The 14372-nt window shown below is 43.3% G+C and overlaps 1 protein-coding gene across 2 annotated transcripts in view; it reads right to left on the reverse strand.

The window, feature by feature from the left end:
- Ret (protein kinase receptor Ret oncogene) overlaps positions 1-14372 on the reverse strand; it is a 33528-nt gene that overhangs the window by 1913 nt on the left and 17243 nt on the right. The window contains exons 3-18 of one of the 2 annotated variants that reach the window (XM_072000310.1): positions 14198-14325; positions 13987-14122; positions 12890-13146; positions 11745-11916; positions 11532-11629; positions 7962-8242; positions 7669-7860; positions 6633-6811; positions 6310-6546; positions 5554-5656; positions 4288-4456; positions 3338-3642; positions 1372-1552; positions 1158-1287; positions 311-512; positions 51-229 (exon numbers count right to left, since the gene is read on the reverse strand). In XM_072000310.1, the coding sequence (XP_071856411.1) occupies positions 51-229; positions 311-512; positions 1158-1287; positions 1372-1552; positions 3338-3642; positions 4288-4456; positions 5554-5656; positions 6310-6546; positions 6633-6811; positions 7669-7860; positions 7962-8242; positions 11532-11629; positions 11745-11916; positions 12890-13146; positions 13987-14122; positions 14198-14325 (2949 nt within the window). Of the gene's footprint in view, positions 1-50; positions 230-310; positions 513-1157; positions 1288-1371; positions 1553-3337; positions 3643-4287; positions 4457-5553; positions 5657-6309; positions 6547-6632; positions 6812-7668; positions 7861-7961; positions 8243-11531; positions 11630-11744; positions 11917-12889; positions 13707-13986; positions 14123-14197; positions 14326-14372 lie in introns of those variants that run through there. The other variant, XM_072000309.1, reaches the window with a different exon arrangement.

Below are 14372 nucleotides of genomic sequence, written 5' to 3' on the forward strand. Positions count from 1 at the left end.
GTTCGTCATACTGAAACCAGACGAGATGAAACGAAACGAGAGATACGTACTGCATGGACTGTCCAACGCGTGAAGCGAAGCAAAATAGGCTTGATTGTGAACGGTTCTCGGATTCAGATCCAAGTATTCGACGCTGTCCTCTAACATCTTTTCCCAATGACTGGTAAGTTCTTTGAAGGGAGGCCTCATTGCAGGTTCTTGATGCCAGCACGACATCATCAGCTTGTATCTGCGAATGGTGTACGTGTACTCGCGATAACTTTCGAGTTATAACTCGCGATGGCTACTCTTGAAAAGTCGGATTACTCACAATTGTTGCGAGCAATTCACTGGTCTCTCCATACGGTAACCGGCTTTCAGTAAATTGTAGAGATTATGCACGTCTACTCCTGGATAAGGAGACGCCCCCAATGTGACCAACTCCCAAAGAAGAACACCGAAACTCCAGACGTCAGACTTGCTGGTGTAGACGTGATCCGCAAGGGATTCTGGTGCCATCCATTTTACCGGCACTAGGAAAACACGTATCAAAGTATATACGTTGGATTAAACGGAGATTTAGCTGATCGCGGATGATGCACGTTAAAATTATCTTCTTCCTAAACCCCGAGAACATCTACGAGCGCTAGAATTTATGCAGACGAAGAACGAACCGCCGCAAGAGGAGTCTAGTTGGTTCTAGTCGATTCGAAAGCTTTTGAGAAAAAGTAACGCGTGTTTTGGTGAAGAGAGTGACTTATAATAGAGAATTGAAAAGATGATCAAACAAAGGAACGCGGATCTGATTATTTCTGATAGACTCAACACGATCATACAAGAGAAGACAAGAAAGTTTATATATAAGTGGTACGTTATTATCATAAAATATCATAATTTCACAAAACAGAATTATTGTATTTGACACATTTGAGCAGCGAGTAAATGTTTATAATATACATTCCAGAGTACGTAACTGTCAGCAACACGTTGAGATATATCTACTACAAAGGTTAGCAATATGTGCATATACACACAAATAAATTCCTTAGCAACTTTAAACTACAAAGAAGACCATGCAGCAACTCATGCCAGTGAGCGATAAAGAGTCTGCCCTATACCTCCGTTGCTCCTAAACTAATCATTTCGCCCTTTAATCGTTTTACCAGTTCTGCGCATACCTCGTCCTTTGCTGCGCTTCAAGTACGCATCGTCTTCGTAAACGTCCCTCGTCAGGCCAAAATCCGAGATCTTGCAGACCTTCTCGGTCGCAAGTAGCACGTTCCTGGCTGCAAGATCTCTGTGAACCAACTGAACAATACGGCGAAGCGATACAGTTAATTTGAATTTCAACGAGGTGAGAAAACGGGCTATCGCCGCGGATTAAGGGATTACCTTAATGTCGGCGAGATAGGCCATTCCTTTGCTGATCTGCCAAGCGAAGGAGAGGATGTCGCGTGGCGTGACCGTGTACATGGACCTTCCATCCGCTTCGCAGGAAACTACGTTGGACAAGGACGAACATCCACCGGCTCTAATTTCCGACTCCAAGTGTCGACTACGCCTCAAATAATTCCTGCAAAGTTCCCGCATCCTGCGTTACAGCTTGTTCAGACTGTGCGGGACTTTTACCGAATCGATAATGATTCCGTAACAAATCCGGAAAGTAGCGTATTCATTATAGCGTGTAATAACTATTATCGAGTAATGGTTTATTCGTACTAGGACGAATCGTTCATTTACCGAATCAATTCTTTGTCTCGTATAGTAGCACGTATGTACATTTTCATACGGGTGTGCACGGGAAAGGAGCGTTCAGACGATCGGTGTTATTGCCAATATTTAAGGTTTTCAATACTGTATTGACAATATATATCGATCGTCTAGAGTCTAGAGGCTCTCTCGCGTACGATAATATCGAGTACTTTAAATATTGACAACTATATTGATCTGAACGCTCCTTGAAATTACCGATTCGATCACGTTCAACATTCGATTTCGTTCTGTACATATGTACGAAGCGATTCGGCAATAAAACCAAATCTGTTCCGTTTTTTATCGTATTTGTAGGAGAGTAAACTTGATCGTAAGAACGTGGCGCTCTTTCAACCAACGTGAATTTTGTTTTTGTTGTACAACTAATTTTCGATAGATGTTTTGCTTGAAATTTTAAGACATATGCTTATTTTCCTTTGCGAAGAAACGTTATAAAAAATTTTCCTCAAAACGGATATCGTCTCCGCGCGAAAGGAAAATTGTTACGTTGAAGGTCTTCGTAGTAAAAAATGACAATTAAACAGAATTTAGAATATGTACGTGCCGAAGAAAAGTAGATTAATTATTTTACAAAGGACACTGCGCAGAGCTAAATCTATCAATAACGAAGAAGTTAGAGAGCCACTTATAGTTGAAGATTATAACGGTACTAAAAACGCAATTGATGTCCTTGATTAAATGATAGTTGCGTGCTATTCAACCAAAAGGGAATCGAAGAGATGGCCGATGGTTATCTTGTATAGTATATTGGACGTATCAGCATATAATGTATACGTTTTGTTCGCTGTAATTGAGCGTAACTGGAATAGAAATAAACGTTAGAGATGACCACTATCTGTGGCAAAATTGGGAAATGCACAAGTAACGCCATATACGAGAAAACGTCTTCTGACAACATTATGTTCAAGAGAAATTTTTAAAAAGAGTGAAGAACAAACTGACGTGTCTGAAAGCTATGAAAGAAGGACGATGGAACTTTTGCCGAAGACACGTTGAAACGTCGCTCTTCTGTACGCAATGTAAAAAATTTGTTTGCATCTTATTATTAGATGCAAAAAATATAAAAGCCGAATTCTTAGTATTACAATTGAAAAATAATAATGCGTAACTATGCTTATCCTGAATGTTTCCTTTCTGTTTAATATTAACGATGAGAAGCGACTATGAAGACCTTCGACGTTACTTGAAGCGATTTTGCGCTGGTTAATATCGTCGATAGGACAAAGACCTGCTATATAAGATAAAAAATTAGACGCGTACAAGGATAGAAATTTAAAAGAAACCGCATAAAGAGAAATATATAATGTAATAATATGGAGACTGGAAGAAGCGAGTCGCGCGTCGACACGGCCGTAACGCCGCGTCGCCGCCTGTTCGTCGCCGTTTGTCTCTTCGCGTTTAAACGAGCCCGTCCCTCGTTCCGCGTTCCATGAAAATGCGAGATGCAAGAAGAATTCAATTAACGTGACGCGACGAAGGTTTTCTCGCGAAGCGGTTATCGTCCGGCGATTCTGGGCGAATCTCGTTATGCGGAATTCCATTCCGCTCCGTGGACGTGCAACAGCAAGCAAGATTACGTACTCACCGCAACGAGCCAAACTCCGCGAATTCGATGATGAGGTAGACCGGCGCTCCGGGAGTGGTGCACGCACCCAGCAACCTAATCACGTTCGGATGTTGAGCTTCTTTCAACAGTTGATACTCGGACAGCAAGTCGGCCAATTCGGATGCGCACGCGTTCTCCTTCAACGTTTTCACCGCAACAGTGGTGGCTCCTGGAATTCCACCGATGTCGATCGCTTTGGCGCGCAACACGCGGCCGAATTCTCCTTCGCCGAGCACTTGTTCGATGGTCAATCGCGCCCGTGGGAATTCCCATTTAGGATCCGGCTGGAGAAATAGTTCAACGAAAACGATTCAACGTCTTCTCCGACGTTTCCGTTGCACCGTTTTTCTCGTTTCATGCTTTACGACGATTTTACCGCTGGCAATGAGCGATGCGCGAAAGAGGAAGAAACAAAGTCCATCAAAGTGTCAGTTAACCATTTCCGTTCTCGTATCTTTGTTGCAACGTACCGTGAAACGTACGATACACGTACGGTAACGGTGCACGTGGTTCAAAAGAAAACGAAGTACGATAGAGCGAAATATTTTATTTAATTTAGCAGTAGAACTGTCCACCACTACTAAAGTATGAAATTTTGTATCAAGGAAATTAAAGCGCGAATAATAGGACAGAGTTTGTAACGCGATAAGATTTACAAGCTTTAATTCGTCATTGAAATCCGTAATAATGCATCGTTGCAAATCTATGAAAAATGAAAAATTACGTCGCTTCGACTGTCGTTCTGTGGTAGTTCTAGAGTTAGCGTACGCGAAATACCCGAAATTATACCAAAGGATAGATACAAACGATCACGTACAAAACTGTAACGCGGTGAGAGGCAAAGAATTATATTCGTCGGTCGGATGAATCCTGAGCTTAGCGTAGGAGTAACGAAAATGGATGATTCGAGGCAAAGAGTCGCTGCTTACCGGACACGTTTTCGGAAGGAGAAGGTGACGATTGGCTGCGGTGAAGGTGTCCAAGCCGATAAGCAAACCGTCGCCTCTGTCAATGTAGTCCGAGGATAATATGCCAACTACGTTCGAGTCATCGTCGACTCTTCGTTTTCCGTTTCGTCGAGCTTGCTTCGCAGCCAGTCTGAAAGGTAAGATCCTCGCATCGATCATATTGCCGTGCCGTGACGACTTTTAAAATCGGGATAGACGCGGCAAGTCGACGATCATTTCGCAAGAAATATCTACGTCGCCCAGTCGTACTCATCGACGAACGTCAGTCGGAATATCCACTGTCAAACTTTTACGAGATAGACGCGCGCCAACATCCACGCGGATACGACGACGAAGTTTCTTCAATTTCGTGTGCAGGCAAACTTTTAAGCTCGCTTTCGTGTGATATATTGGCTGTATATCTCGTCTTGAAATAGAGTGCAGGACAAAGGGAAGTTTAAAGTAAAAAAAAAGCCGTATAAAAAACGTCACCACTTTAGAGAAAAAAGCTGCAATTGACAAGAGCAATTAAATTACGAATAGACGTAATGATATAGGTGATTGTTATTACCGATATGTTAAAGATCATTCAGAAATGTGAAATCCGAGGATGAAAAACTGCACTTAATATGAAAATATATAAAATATTCAAAGGGTAATACCTGTGACAGTATTTACTGAGTAGAATAAATCTCTGCCTGGGTCCTACTCTTTTAGTCGTATTCATAAAAATATAAATTTGCATAAATATCGGCAGCCTGGTTGTATGCAAATACGCATTTCAAATTTCCTCCTGTTTGCCACTGTCGGTGATAACAAGTTTTTATCGTAGGATAGCGTCGATACCTCGGGCAATCGAGGGCCGATGCGCGTGACAAAAGAAACATTTGATTCGGAGCAGCTCGATATGCGCGGTCGTCGTTCTACCGATTAAACGTCGTTATCGAAATACCGAAGAATCGGATTCGGAGAGGAATCCCCTTTCTTTCGAAAACCCGTTGTTCGATGGTGGATCGAACGATCGACGTGACTCGAGCACAAAGCGCTCGTTCGAGAGTTATCTAGAATTTGGCCAGCTGTAATTCCCCAGCTGTCGTGAGAACTCGTGTTTCGTTCTCGTTTACGCAAACATCGCGTTAATACGAACGCTTAGCCTTTGGTCATGTTTCACGCGTTTCGACTTCTTTCATCGCCAGTGTCATTGTGCCGACCAAACAAAACGATATAATTAATTTACCAGTGACCTACCTGTATCTCGAAGTGACGAAAGAACCAATGATCGCTATCAGAATGACGAAACTGACTCCTATTACGCTTATCATGCAGATAGGTCCACAAGGTCCTTGAGATGCTACGTAAAAAAAAAAAAAAAAAAGAAAGTTTAATCCTGTTGCGATCTTACAAGTTTAATCTCTTAATCTTACTCTTCGTTTAACAAGCAAAAATATTTCTACTATTCCAAAAGGATACCATAAAATACACGACAAAATTTTGTTTATCCGAACCCCGTTTATACGAACCAGCTGTTTTTTACCGTCGGTTATGCGAACTCTATGACCGAGCCTTCGTTATTCGACCTACGCTCGAGCGTACTTTCTCTTATACGAACGTGACTTCCGAAGTCGTACGCGTCCGTGTGCTCTATTCGAGCTGATACATAATTGGACACGATCTGTGAGGAAATTGTTGTTCAGGCTCGGTTATCCGAACGTCAGCCTCTACTATCTCGAGTTAGAAATTGAATAACAGCAGCTGATAGGTGTAGCGAGCGAGCCTCTATTATCGGAAACATTTTCAACCCCGATTGATCCGGATAAACGAAGTTCTACGATACTTAAAAACGCCGGAATCACGCACATCGACACGTTGTCGATGTTCTTTCGTATTTGTCTGGAACTCGAGAAATTTAGGATAAAACAAGAGGATCGGGTGTAGAACGATCTCTAAAGAGCGCAGCGGGGTTAATGCGCGAAGCAACGAGGGTTCAGTGAATGATCGTGGAACCTTTTCGGGCGCCGGTCACCACAATCTCCTCCTCTATGTCTCGCGATTTCCCGCCTTTTCCATCTTTACCCTCCTCTCCATCCTTTCCCTCCTTGTTGCCTCTGCCAGGATTGTCGTTTTGCGTGCGGAAATGATCCACGTTGCACGTGCATTGCAGCACATCGTTGCACGCGCAAGTTCCCAAGCCGCTCTTGATGCCGATTCCGTTCTTGTTCATGTGAGCGAAGTGGACGTCCGCTGGAACGTTAAAATTGATTATCGCCGATGGAAACGTTAGCGAGATGGAAGAGGAAGAATGCAAAAGGTAAAAGAACGAAGCTCACATTCAACGGTGCAATCCTGGGGACAAATGCGAGGATCCAACCGTTCGAGCTCGTCGCACTGGTTATCGGGGCAGTGAGACAAATCCGGGGAACAAGTTGGATAGTACTCGGACATTATGGAACCCTGGTTCGGACGTTTGTTCCATCTCCATACGCATTGGGCGGAAAAGTTGCCCTTGCTGAAAATCCGATCGATTGCAAGATCGTACGACGAGTTAAGGGGAAGCAGCCAGAGAGAAAGACAGGAAGAGAAAGAGAGAGAGAGAGAGAGGAAAGGGACTGTTAGAATTGTTGTTCGTTGAATGTCTTGGACGTGTAACCGGTCTGCAGTTATGGTAATGAATTTACGAAGAGAGAAACTCAACGACAGATTGCGCGATTGGTAATGACAGGTATGAAGAGAGCATGAGTGTGAATGGAAGAATGTGAGAAGGCGAGTTACGTTGGGAGTTGAGGGTAGAATCTATGAGAGGCGGTGTTACATAGTTTTAGAAGAAAGTTCATATATATTTGTTATGGAAATATTAAATTCCGCTTGGAGTCGACAGTGGCAAAACTAAAAAGATGTAAATTTTAAAGCAGAGGCTTTCTGTAATTTACAAAGATATCCTCGCGATTCGTTTCAGTGACGTTATAAGGCGGCTGACTCATCGCGAGATAATCGCGAAATAATCGATTCTTATTAAACGAGATAATCAATGCACCACGCGCGAAAATAGTATAATCCTAGTTTAATAGTATAATCCGAAAATAGCGTTAGGAAATAAGACGAGCCAGCGTTATCGCGACTCTAAGGCTAAGATTGATAGCTATCATAAACAGTAACTTTGCCCTGTGACGCAAAACTGGCGGAATTCTAACGTATACCGTTTCGCATGATGAAGATGGAAATATAACGCAGATCTTTTATTCGATAGAAGCAAATCCCGACATTTTTTTAATTTTCCCACCGTCGTTGCCAAACAGCCAAATATTACGAAATATTACGTATGTTGCGGTATATTAAATTCCTACACGATGTACACGAAATCATCACCTGTAAAATCCACTGGCAACTCCGCAACTGGATTCGCAGTCCTCTGGCGTTTCCGCATTGGCGCACGAATGCAACCGGCCGATCTTGCTATGGTTACACGTGTCTAACTTCGACATTGACACGGCCGATAAGTTGATCTTTACGGTCTTGGAGGAGATCGGACGATCTTTCGCGTTCCATTTCACTTTAAGCCTGAAACATCGATCCATAGATCGAATCGTCGAAATGTTTTACGCACGATCGTGCAGATCGATCACGGGTCAGCAAGGTTCCTGCGTGCTGTGACCACTTACACCAAATTAGCTGGCTCCGTTCTCAGCAGATCCTCGTCGGCGACGTAGACTATACCGCCCTTGTGAGTGATGGCGAACGCGCTCGACCCGTGAACGTTAAAAGTTATCGAGGTGTGCGGTTCGCTGGTTGGTCTCGCGACTCGGGTGTAACGAGGCGCGAGCCGTGCGACTTTCACGATCGAGGGATACGTGAAGGATTGCTGTTTCCCGGATGATATCGGCGACACGGTCGTCGTGGTCGTTCGATGTTCCGGTCCGTAGAAAGTCAGTGTAAGGTTCAGCTATCGGCAACAAACGTAAAACGTGCGATATAGTATTGTGGTTTTTTTTACAGAGATATATGCGTTAGGAGAAGTTTAAGTTATGATATACATAGGTATATGTAGTTATGTACAGGGTGTTTCGTTTATCTTGTTCGCTTTGGTATCTTTGTTACTTTTACAGATACAAAAAAAGTGTATGGAGGTAAAAGTTGTTTAATTTAGAACGAGGCATATTGCAGTTCGTGTCTTTTTCCCTCGTTAGTTATTTTTTTCTTCCTTTAGTTTTTATTCTTTTAAGTTTCCAAGGTCATCGACGATTTTGCAATAATAACGACACATCTTTATGCGATGTACTTCGAACGTGTAGATACGTCGAGCTTGGAATAACCTCGAGCGGAGAATTCAGGATAATTCGAAGGGAAATAAGAAATTGAATATTTACTTATTTTTGTCCAAAATTTTCATTTTCCTAGAAACGTTTCGAACGAAGTTGAAATTAAACGAAACGAGATAATAAAAGTAAAAAATGTTCAGCTATCAGAAGCAAGCCTTGTTCTCTTGGTCACTTCAAATTCTTCTGGCTCACTTGGAAATTCGTTACCTCTTCTATCAAATTTACAAAGCTGCGCGTGGGTGGCTATGCAAATTGGAATCCAGGATCCTAGAAGTATTTGCCTATGCAGTATTTCGAGACTGAGAGTGACCTTTCATCACGGAATATGGAATGAGAAGGAGTTTTTAGTGGGTAGTCCGCCCAACATCTTAGACAGTGTCACATAGCTAGTGATTGAATCAATACCGATATTACGTATTGATAATATTCAATCAATTCGGTACTGTTGAAGTGGTCGCCACTTCTAAGAAAACTCTACATCTGGTCTTTAGTTTTATAGACAAAAGACTGGCAAACCATAAACGGTATACATGCAACGTTGGCTTCAGGATTTTTCGGTCATAGGGTAACACTGCTAGCATGTGGGTCTGGACCAGCTCATATTGTATTCCAAACTTTGTTCTTACACTTTAATATTCAAAATATATATATTTTCTACCTTACAATTTATCCACACGTTCACATATATCCAATAACCTTAACAGGTACCAAAGTACTCGATATGAGACATCGAGCTTTTAGATATCTCTCGTTATGACGCGGAAGTTAGGTTGCCATATCGTGCGAAATCGTGTTACGCGAAACGAAGAATTAACGTAAAATTGATGATTAAGTTCCAAAATCAATGAAAAATAAATTAATTTAAAGCATTACGTATTGATATTATTTACGTTAGTTGTAGAAAATATCGACTTTTTCTTTGGAGAGCTTGGAGTTGATACTTCCCTATAGCGGAAAGATTGCCGAGTGCAAAGGATTAATATTCCACGAACTAAAAATGGATTGAAAATTTTGATATTCAAAAATTCCATGCGCAAATCTGAAACGGCGCGTGACGCTTGCTTCGGTAAGAAGCGTCTCGAACGACGGTTCCTGCACTTAAAAATACTCCTCGTAGTTCCTCTTTGCATGAATTTCTCCAATTTCTGCAATTCTCAATACGTGGCGGAGCGGAGCGGAGTCGTGTCGCAAGAATTCCCTGTCACGCGAAGGATACTTGTATTCGGTATGAATCGTCGATATCGATTCTTCTTCGATCGACATCGAACCGATACCGAATCGGAAATCTTTCGATCCCCGAGGAAATTATCGGCACTTGTTTAACGCGTATATTGTAATTATAAATTATAGCGTAACTATGTAACGTATATAGAAACATCATATTCATTCGGAAACTGCATATATATATTATTGGGTTGGCAACTAAATGAGTGCGGATTTTGTCATTAGGTGATACTGACAAAATCCGCACTCATTTAGTTGCCAACCCAATAGATACGCAGTCATGGTTGCAGTGAATGCGTATTCGAATAAAGTGACGGATGAAGTAAAGATCTATTATATATTATCATATTTGATTGCATCGATTTATTGAGTTTGTCAGAACGTTAATTCGTCCCTGATACGATTTTACTGTAACCTTGGTCCGATGAATTTTCCTCTTCTCACGTAGAAAGATAAAAAAGAAAAAAAAGAAATGACTGGTATTCAGGAATGCTAGCAAAAGTAGAGAAAAATATTCATCGTCGACTGTTTTCGATTACAAATTCGTTTAGCCAATCGAGCGTGAAACAGACGTGGCCATGAGCTGACTTTGACAAGGTAACGCGACGCCGAATGAAAAATTGTCAATCCGCGGAAAAAGAAAGCGGTGAAAACGAAATCCCGGCCGATTCGCTGAATTTTACGACTAGTTTTTAGTGGGCGTTTACGCGGGGCTCGGTTAAAACGTTGAAATCGGAAGTTCCGCTCGGAGATAATAGGCAGCTTCCGCCCACGCGTCCGCCGCTGTGCAATTTCTCGACGCGGAACGATCCCCATTAATTTTCCTTTAATCGGCTTCTCGAAACCGCACCCAGCCGACACTTTCGCAGCCTTTGCCATCTAATTGTTTAACGAGTCGCGATTACACCAATGGATCCGTGCCAGCTGCGACCAGGAAGATGTTGTTTGATCGCTGCCCTCCTATTTGTTATCGGGAACTCGTTTCGAGATACGAATTCTCGGCTGAACATCGGACGTGGAATTTGCATCATCGAAATTGCGAAAGAAAAGTTCGAACTAGGTTGGAAACAAGACCGCGCGTATTTCTATCGAGATTCCTGTTAACAGCATCTTCATCGACGCGGATGATCGTCTCTAGAGCGCGAACATTTAACTCCAATTTCATACTTCTATTAATATAAACAAGGAAACGAATGCAATCGTAAAGATTTATTTCTTCCGATAAGTGTTATGAAAAAGTACTTTGATTTCGATACTGTTTATAGTTTTGTATCTATCATTTCGCACAACTTTAACGCTATCTTTACCAGGCTCGGTAAAATTTCAATTTAGACCAGCTTCAAATTTAATTTAAAATTGTACGTTTATCTAAGTTTTGTTCTTCTATAATTCTTTTACTCGTCTAACTTTATGTAAATTCTTACGTTAACAAAATTTGAGAAATTGATTAATCGGATAATATAAGTACGATTTTAACTGAAATTTTGAAACCCGTCGCCCGAGTATTAGCGCAAAAATTTCGCACGAACGCACAAAAATCCGCAGTCTAATCATCCGGGACAAAAATTCCCGAATCCTCGCTCGCTGCTATTCCAGTTTTCCTGAATTTTCTTCTTCGTCTCGCGGCTCTTAAAGAAGACACGCGTTTCTCTGGTTCGCGCCAGCTATCTGCGATAGACTGAGACTCACCGTGTTTTCACCGTATCCTGGGATCAGAGACTCGTCCTTCACTTGCAGGATCACGCGATACGGTGACTTTGGCAGAAGAGTGGTTTTTGCGGATATTCCTGTAACGGAGGAAACAGAAATTTATCCGACGCAGACAGATCCTTATCGAGAAAGAAACGAGGACGATCGAACTGTAGGGAAATACGTAGGACTCGTTCGTAAATATCGACTCACTGGTGAATATGGCGGTGTACGGGATCCCTCTGGGAACTTCGATCGGCAAAGTGTTATAGGAGACGTTGAAGGCGTCGTGAGCGTCTCCGAGCATACGGACGGTGTAGCGATTACTACTTTGCGCGTCCGCGTCCTTCAGTATCAGCTTGTTGTCGTCCACCAGTTTGTCGCCCTATCGACACGACACGGATGACAAGGTTTTTACGCGAATAGCGAGAAAAATTTCGCCTATTCGGGCGCGGGAGCGACACGAAGGGACGTTAGGAGAAGCGGGAAACGCGGGAGGATAGGCGGCGAAAGTAGAAAAGAGATTCGGGCTTAATCAAGATCAGACCCCGAAGGGGTTTTCCTTCCCGACGATTCTTCGAGACGGTTCCGTTGTCGCGTTCGTCGTTTCCGTGTCTTTTCACGCTGGAAACAATGCCTCGTGATCGCTGCAACAATGCGCCACTGATTAAGTCGACGACTTTTTAAACGATCCGTCGTCCGTTCGCTAACGAGATTTGCCTTCTGTCTTCGTAGTGCGTGTACAATGTATGTAGATATATGTGTGTTTAGCGCAACAAGCAGACGCGTAGCGCAGATGCAGGAGCTCGAAACGTTCGGAGGAGCGAGTAACGCGAATGTAGGAATGAATTTTTCCCGACTATCCGGTCGGATTGTGCGGATCCTCGCATAATCGAATGGAAATATTCCACCGCTGTTTCCTAATTTTGTAGCATTGACGGAAAGCCTCGCAGTACGTCGATCAACGCACGCGACGACTCACAGTGAACAGCATATTCGACACTGTAAGCTGTTTGCGTTTGATCCGAGAGAAACGTTGACTGGTGCCATCCAAATGGTTCGCGTGATCTGTAACGAAGCGAGTCTTACCGGCAAACGTACAGGAATTGGCACCAGCGATCTAAACGGAGGTCCTCAGAAATTTGAAAACGAACATTTGCACCGACTACAGGGCCAAACGCCAAGTTTATATCGCGATGGTATTCGCAAGAAAACTGGCGAAATATCATCGACGACGATGGAGATTACTTCGAGGACCTTTCTTCGTCGTTCGCGAATGAAACTCCGGTGGTACTCAAAAGTGGAGGACAATCCATTCGTACGCCTAATAAACAGCTCGACAGGATCGCGTCACTCACCGCGGTAAATTCTGGAAGAATCACGTCGATCGAGTGGTTGCCCTGCGCCATCGGTGGATTGTCGTCCTGATCCAAGACGTCGACGTGCAGCGTGTCGATCGGTGCGTACTGCATTCCGGTGATCTCGTCCCACACGATGCACTGAACTTGAACGGCAACTTGCGGTCCGGGACCTCTAGGCGGTGGACCCAACGCGTCTCTGTCCAGGAACGCGTTCGCGAACAGCGTGTCGTTGGACGCGTGGAAGTATTCCGTGCCTAGAAATTATCGGACGTTCGTACGTTCTCCGCTACTTTTCCACGAACGCTTAACTCGCCTTCCGGGAATTCCAGGAGTTAGCGGCTCGTGCGCGCGCGCACGCGTTCGATGGATTTATTTCCTCGAGCGGAAGAGTCGCACAGATACAGTCCCATTCGTAAGATATTAGGACGCTTACAGGAAACGAGATTAACTTCAAAAACGTTTAAGCGTTGGCCGAAGCCTTTAACAATATTTATTATCCCCCGTGGCTTGACTTATGTATATCTGGAATTTATTATAAAGAACATGGAATCTCGAGATAAATGAAAAATCCTATATTCGTAGAAAGGTAGAAATCTTATCTCTGCGTATAACGACGTTGAACTTCTGCTCGCTTATATCCACTGTGTTATGTCCATTTCGCGATCGTCGCTTTAATCAACCTTGGTAATACATTCGTACTATTCAAGTTTCTATGATAATTCGAGGTTTCATTAAGCTTTTGAACAAACACCTCTGAGCCTCGCGTGTAATAAACGCGCGTGAACTTCTTCACCGAGGTTAAGGGATTCCTTATTCATATTCATCGCGTTTCTCTCGCGAATAATTTTTACAGATTATCCCTCGCCACCTCGAATGCAAAACCCTGATCGATCGATCACTTGATCGATGATTCGAACAAACTATCGCATCCTACGTAAAATCGATAAACGTCCTAATAGTTATGCGCGGGAGCGTGTGTCGTTTCTGCTCGAGCGCACAGGGATATTTCTTCTTCCTGTCTAGAAAACGTGCTTCTCTATCACCGAGCGATAGTTGACACGCGAGGACGAGGATGAAACGAAAGGGTTACTTGCCGTTTAATAGCTTGTAGTCGGTTACGTGAAAATTGGAGCAAAGATCGGTGTAAATGCCAGGTCCGAAGGTACCGATCATCGCGACCGGTTGATTTTCGTATATCTTATAACTGGACGCGTTCCAGAAGCACATGTCCTGAAAACGAAACGACGTTGAACGGTAGAGCGACAGAGTCTCACGAAATAGACCGTGGAGCGACGATCTAATTACCTGAACGTAGTCCGCGCATTTGATTTCCGTCCCGTTAACACGAGATGGTTCCACCGTGATTTCCAGGACGGCCTCGTTGCTGTCGTCTTCTTTCGCCAGAACGACGATCGTATCGGATCCGGTCGCGCCTTGGCAAGCGAGAAAACGAAAGACGCGGTAACGTCTGCGTCCGAAG

The sequence above is a fragment of the Bombus fervidus genome, chromosome 3 (assembly GCF_041682495.2).
Source record: "Bombus fervidus isolate BK054 chromosome 3, iyBomFerv1, whole genome shotgun sequence".
NCBI classification, from domain to species: domain Eukaryota; kingdom Metazoa; phylum Arthropoda; class Insecta; order Hymenoptera; family Apidae; genus Bombus; species Bombus fervidus.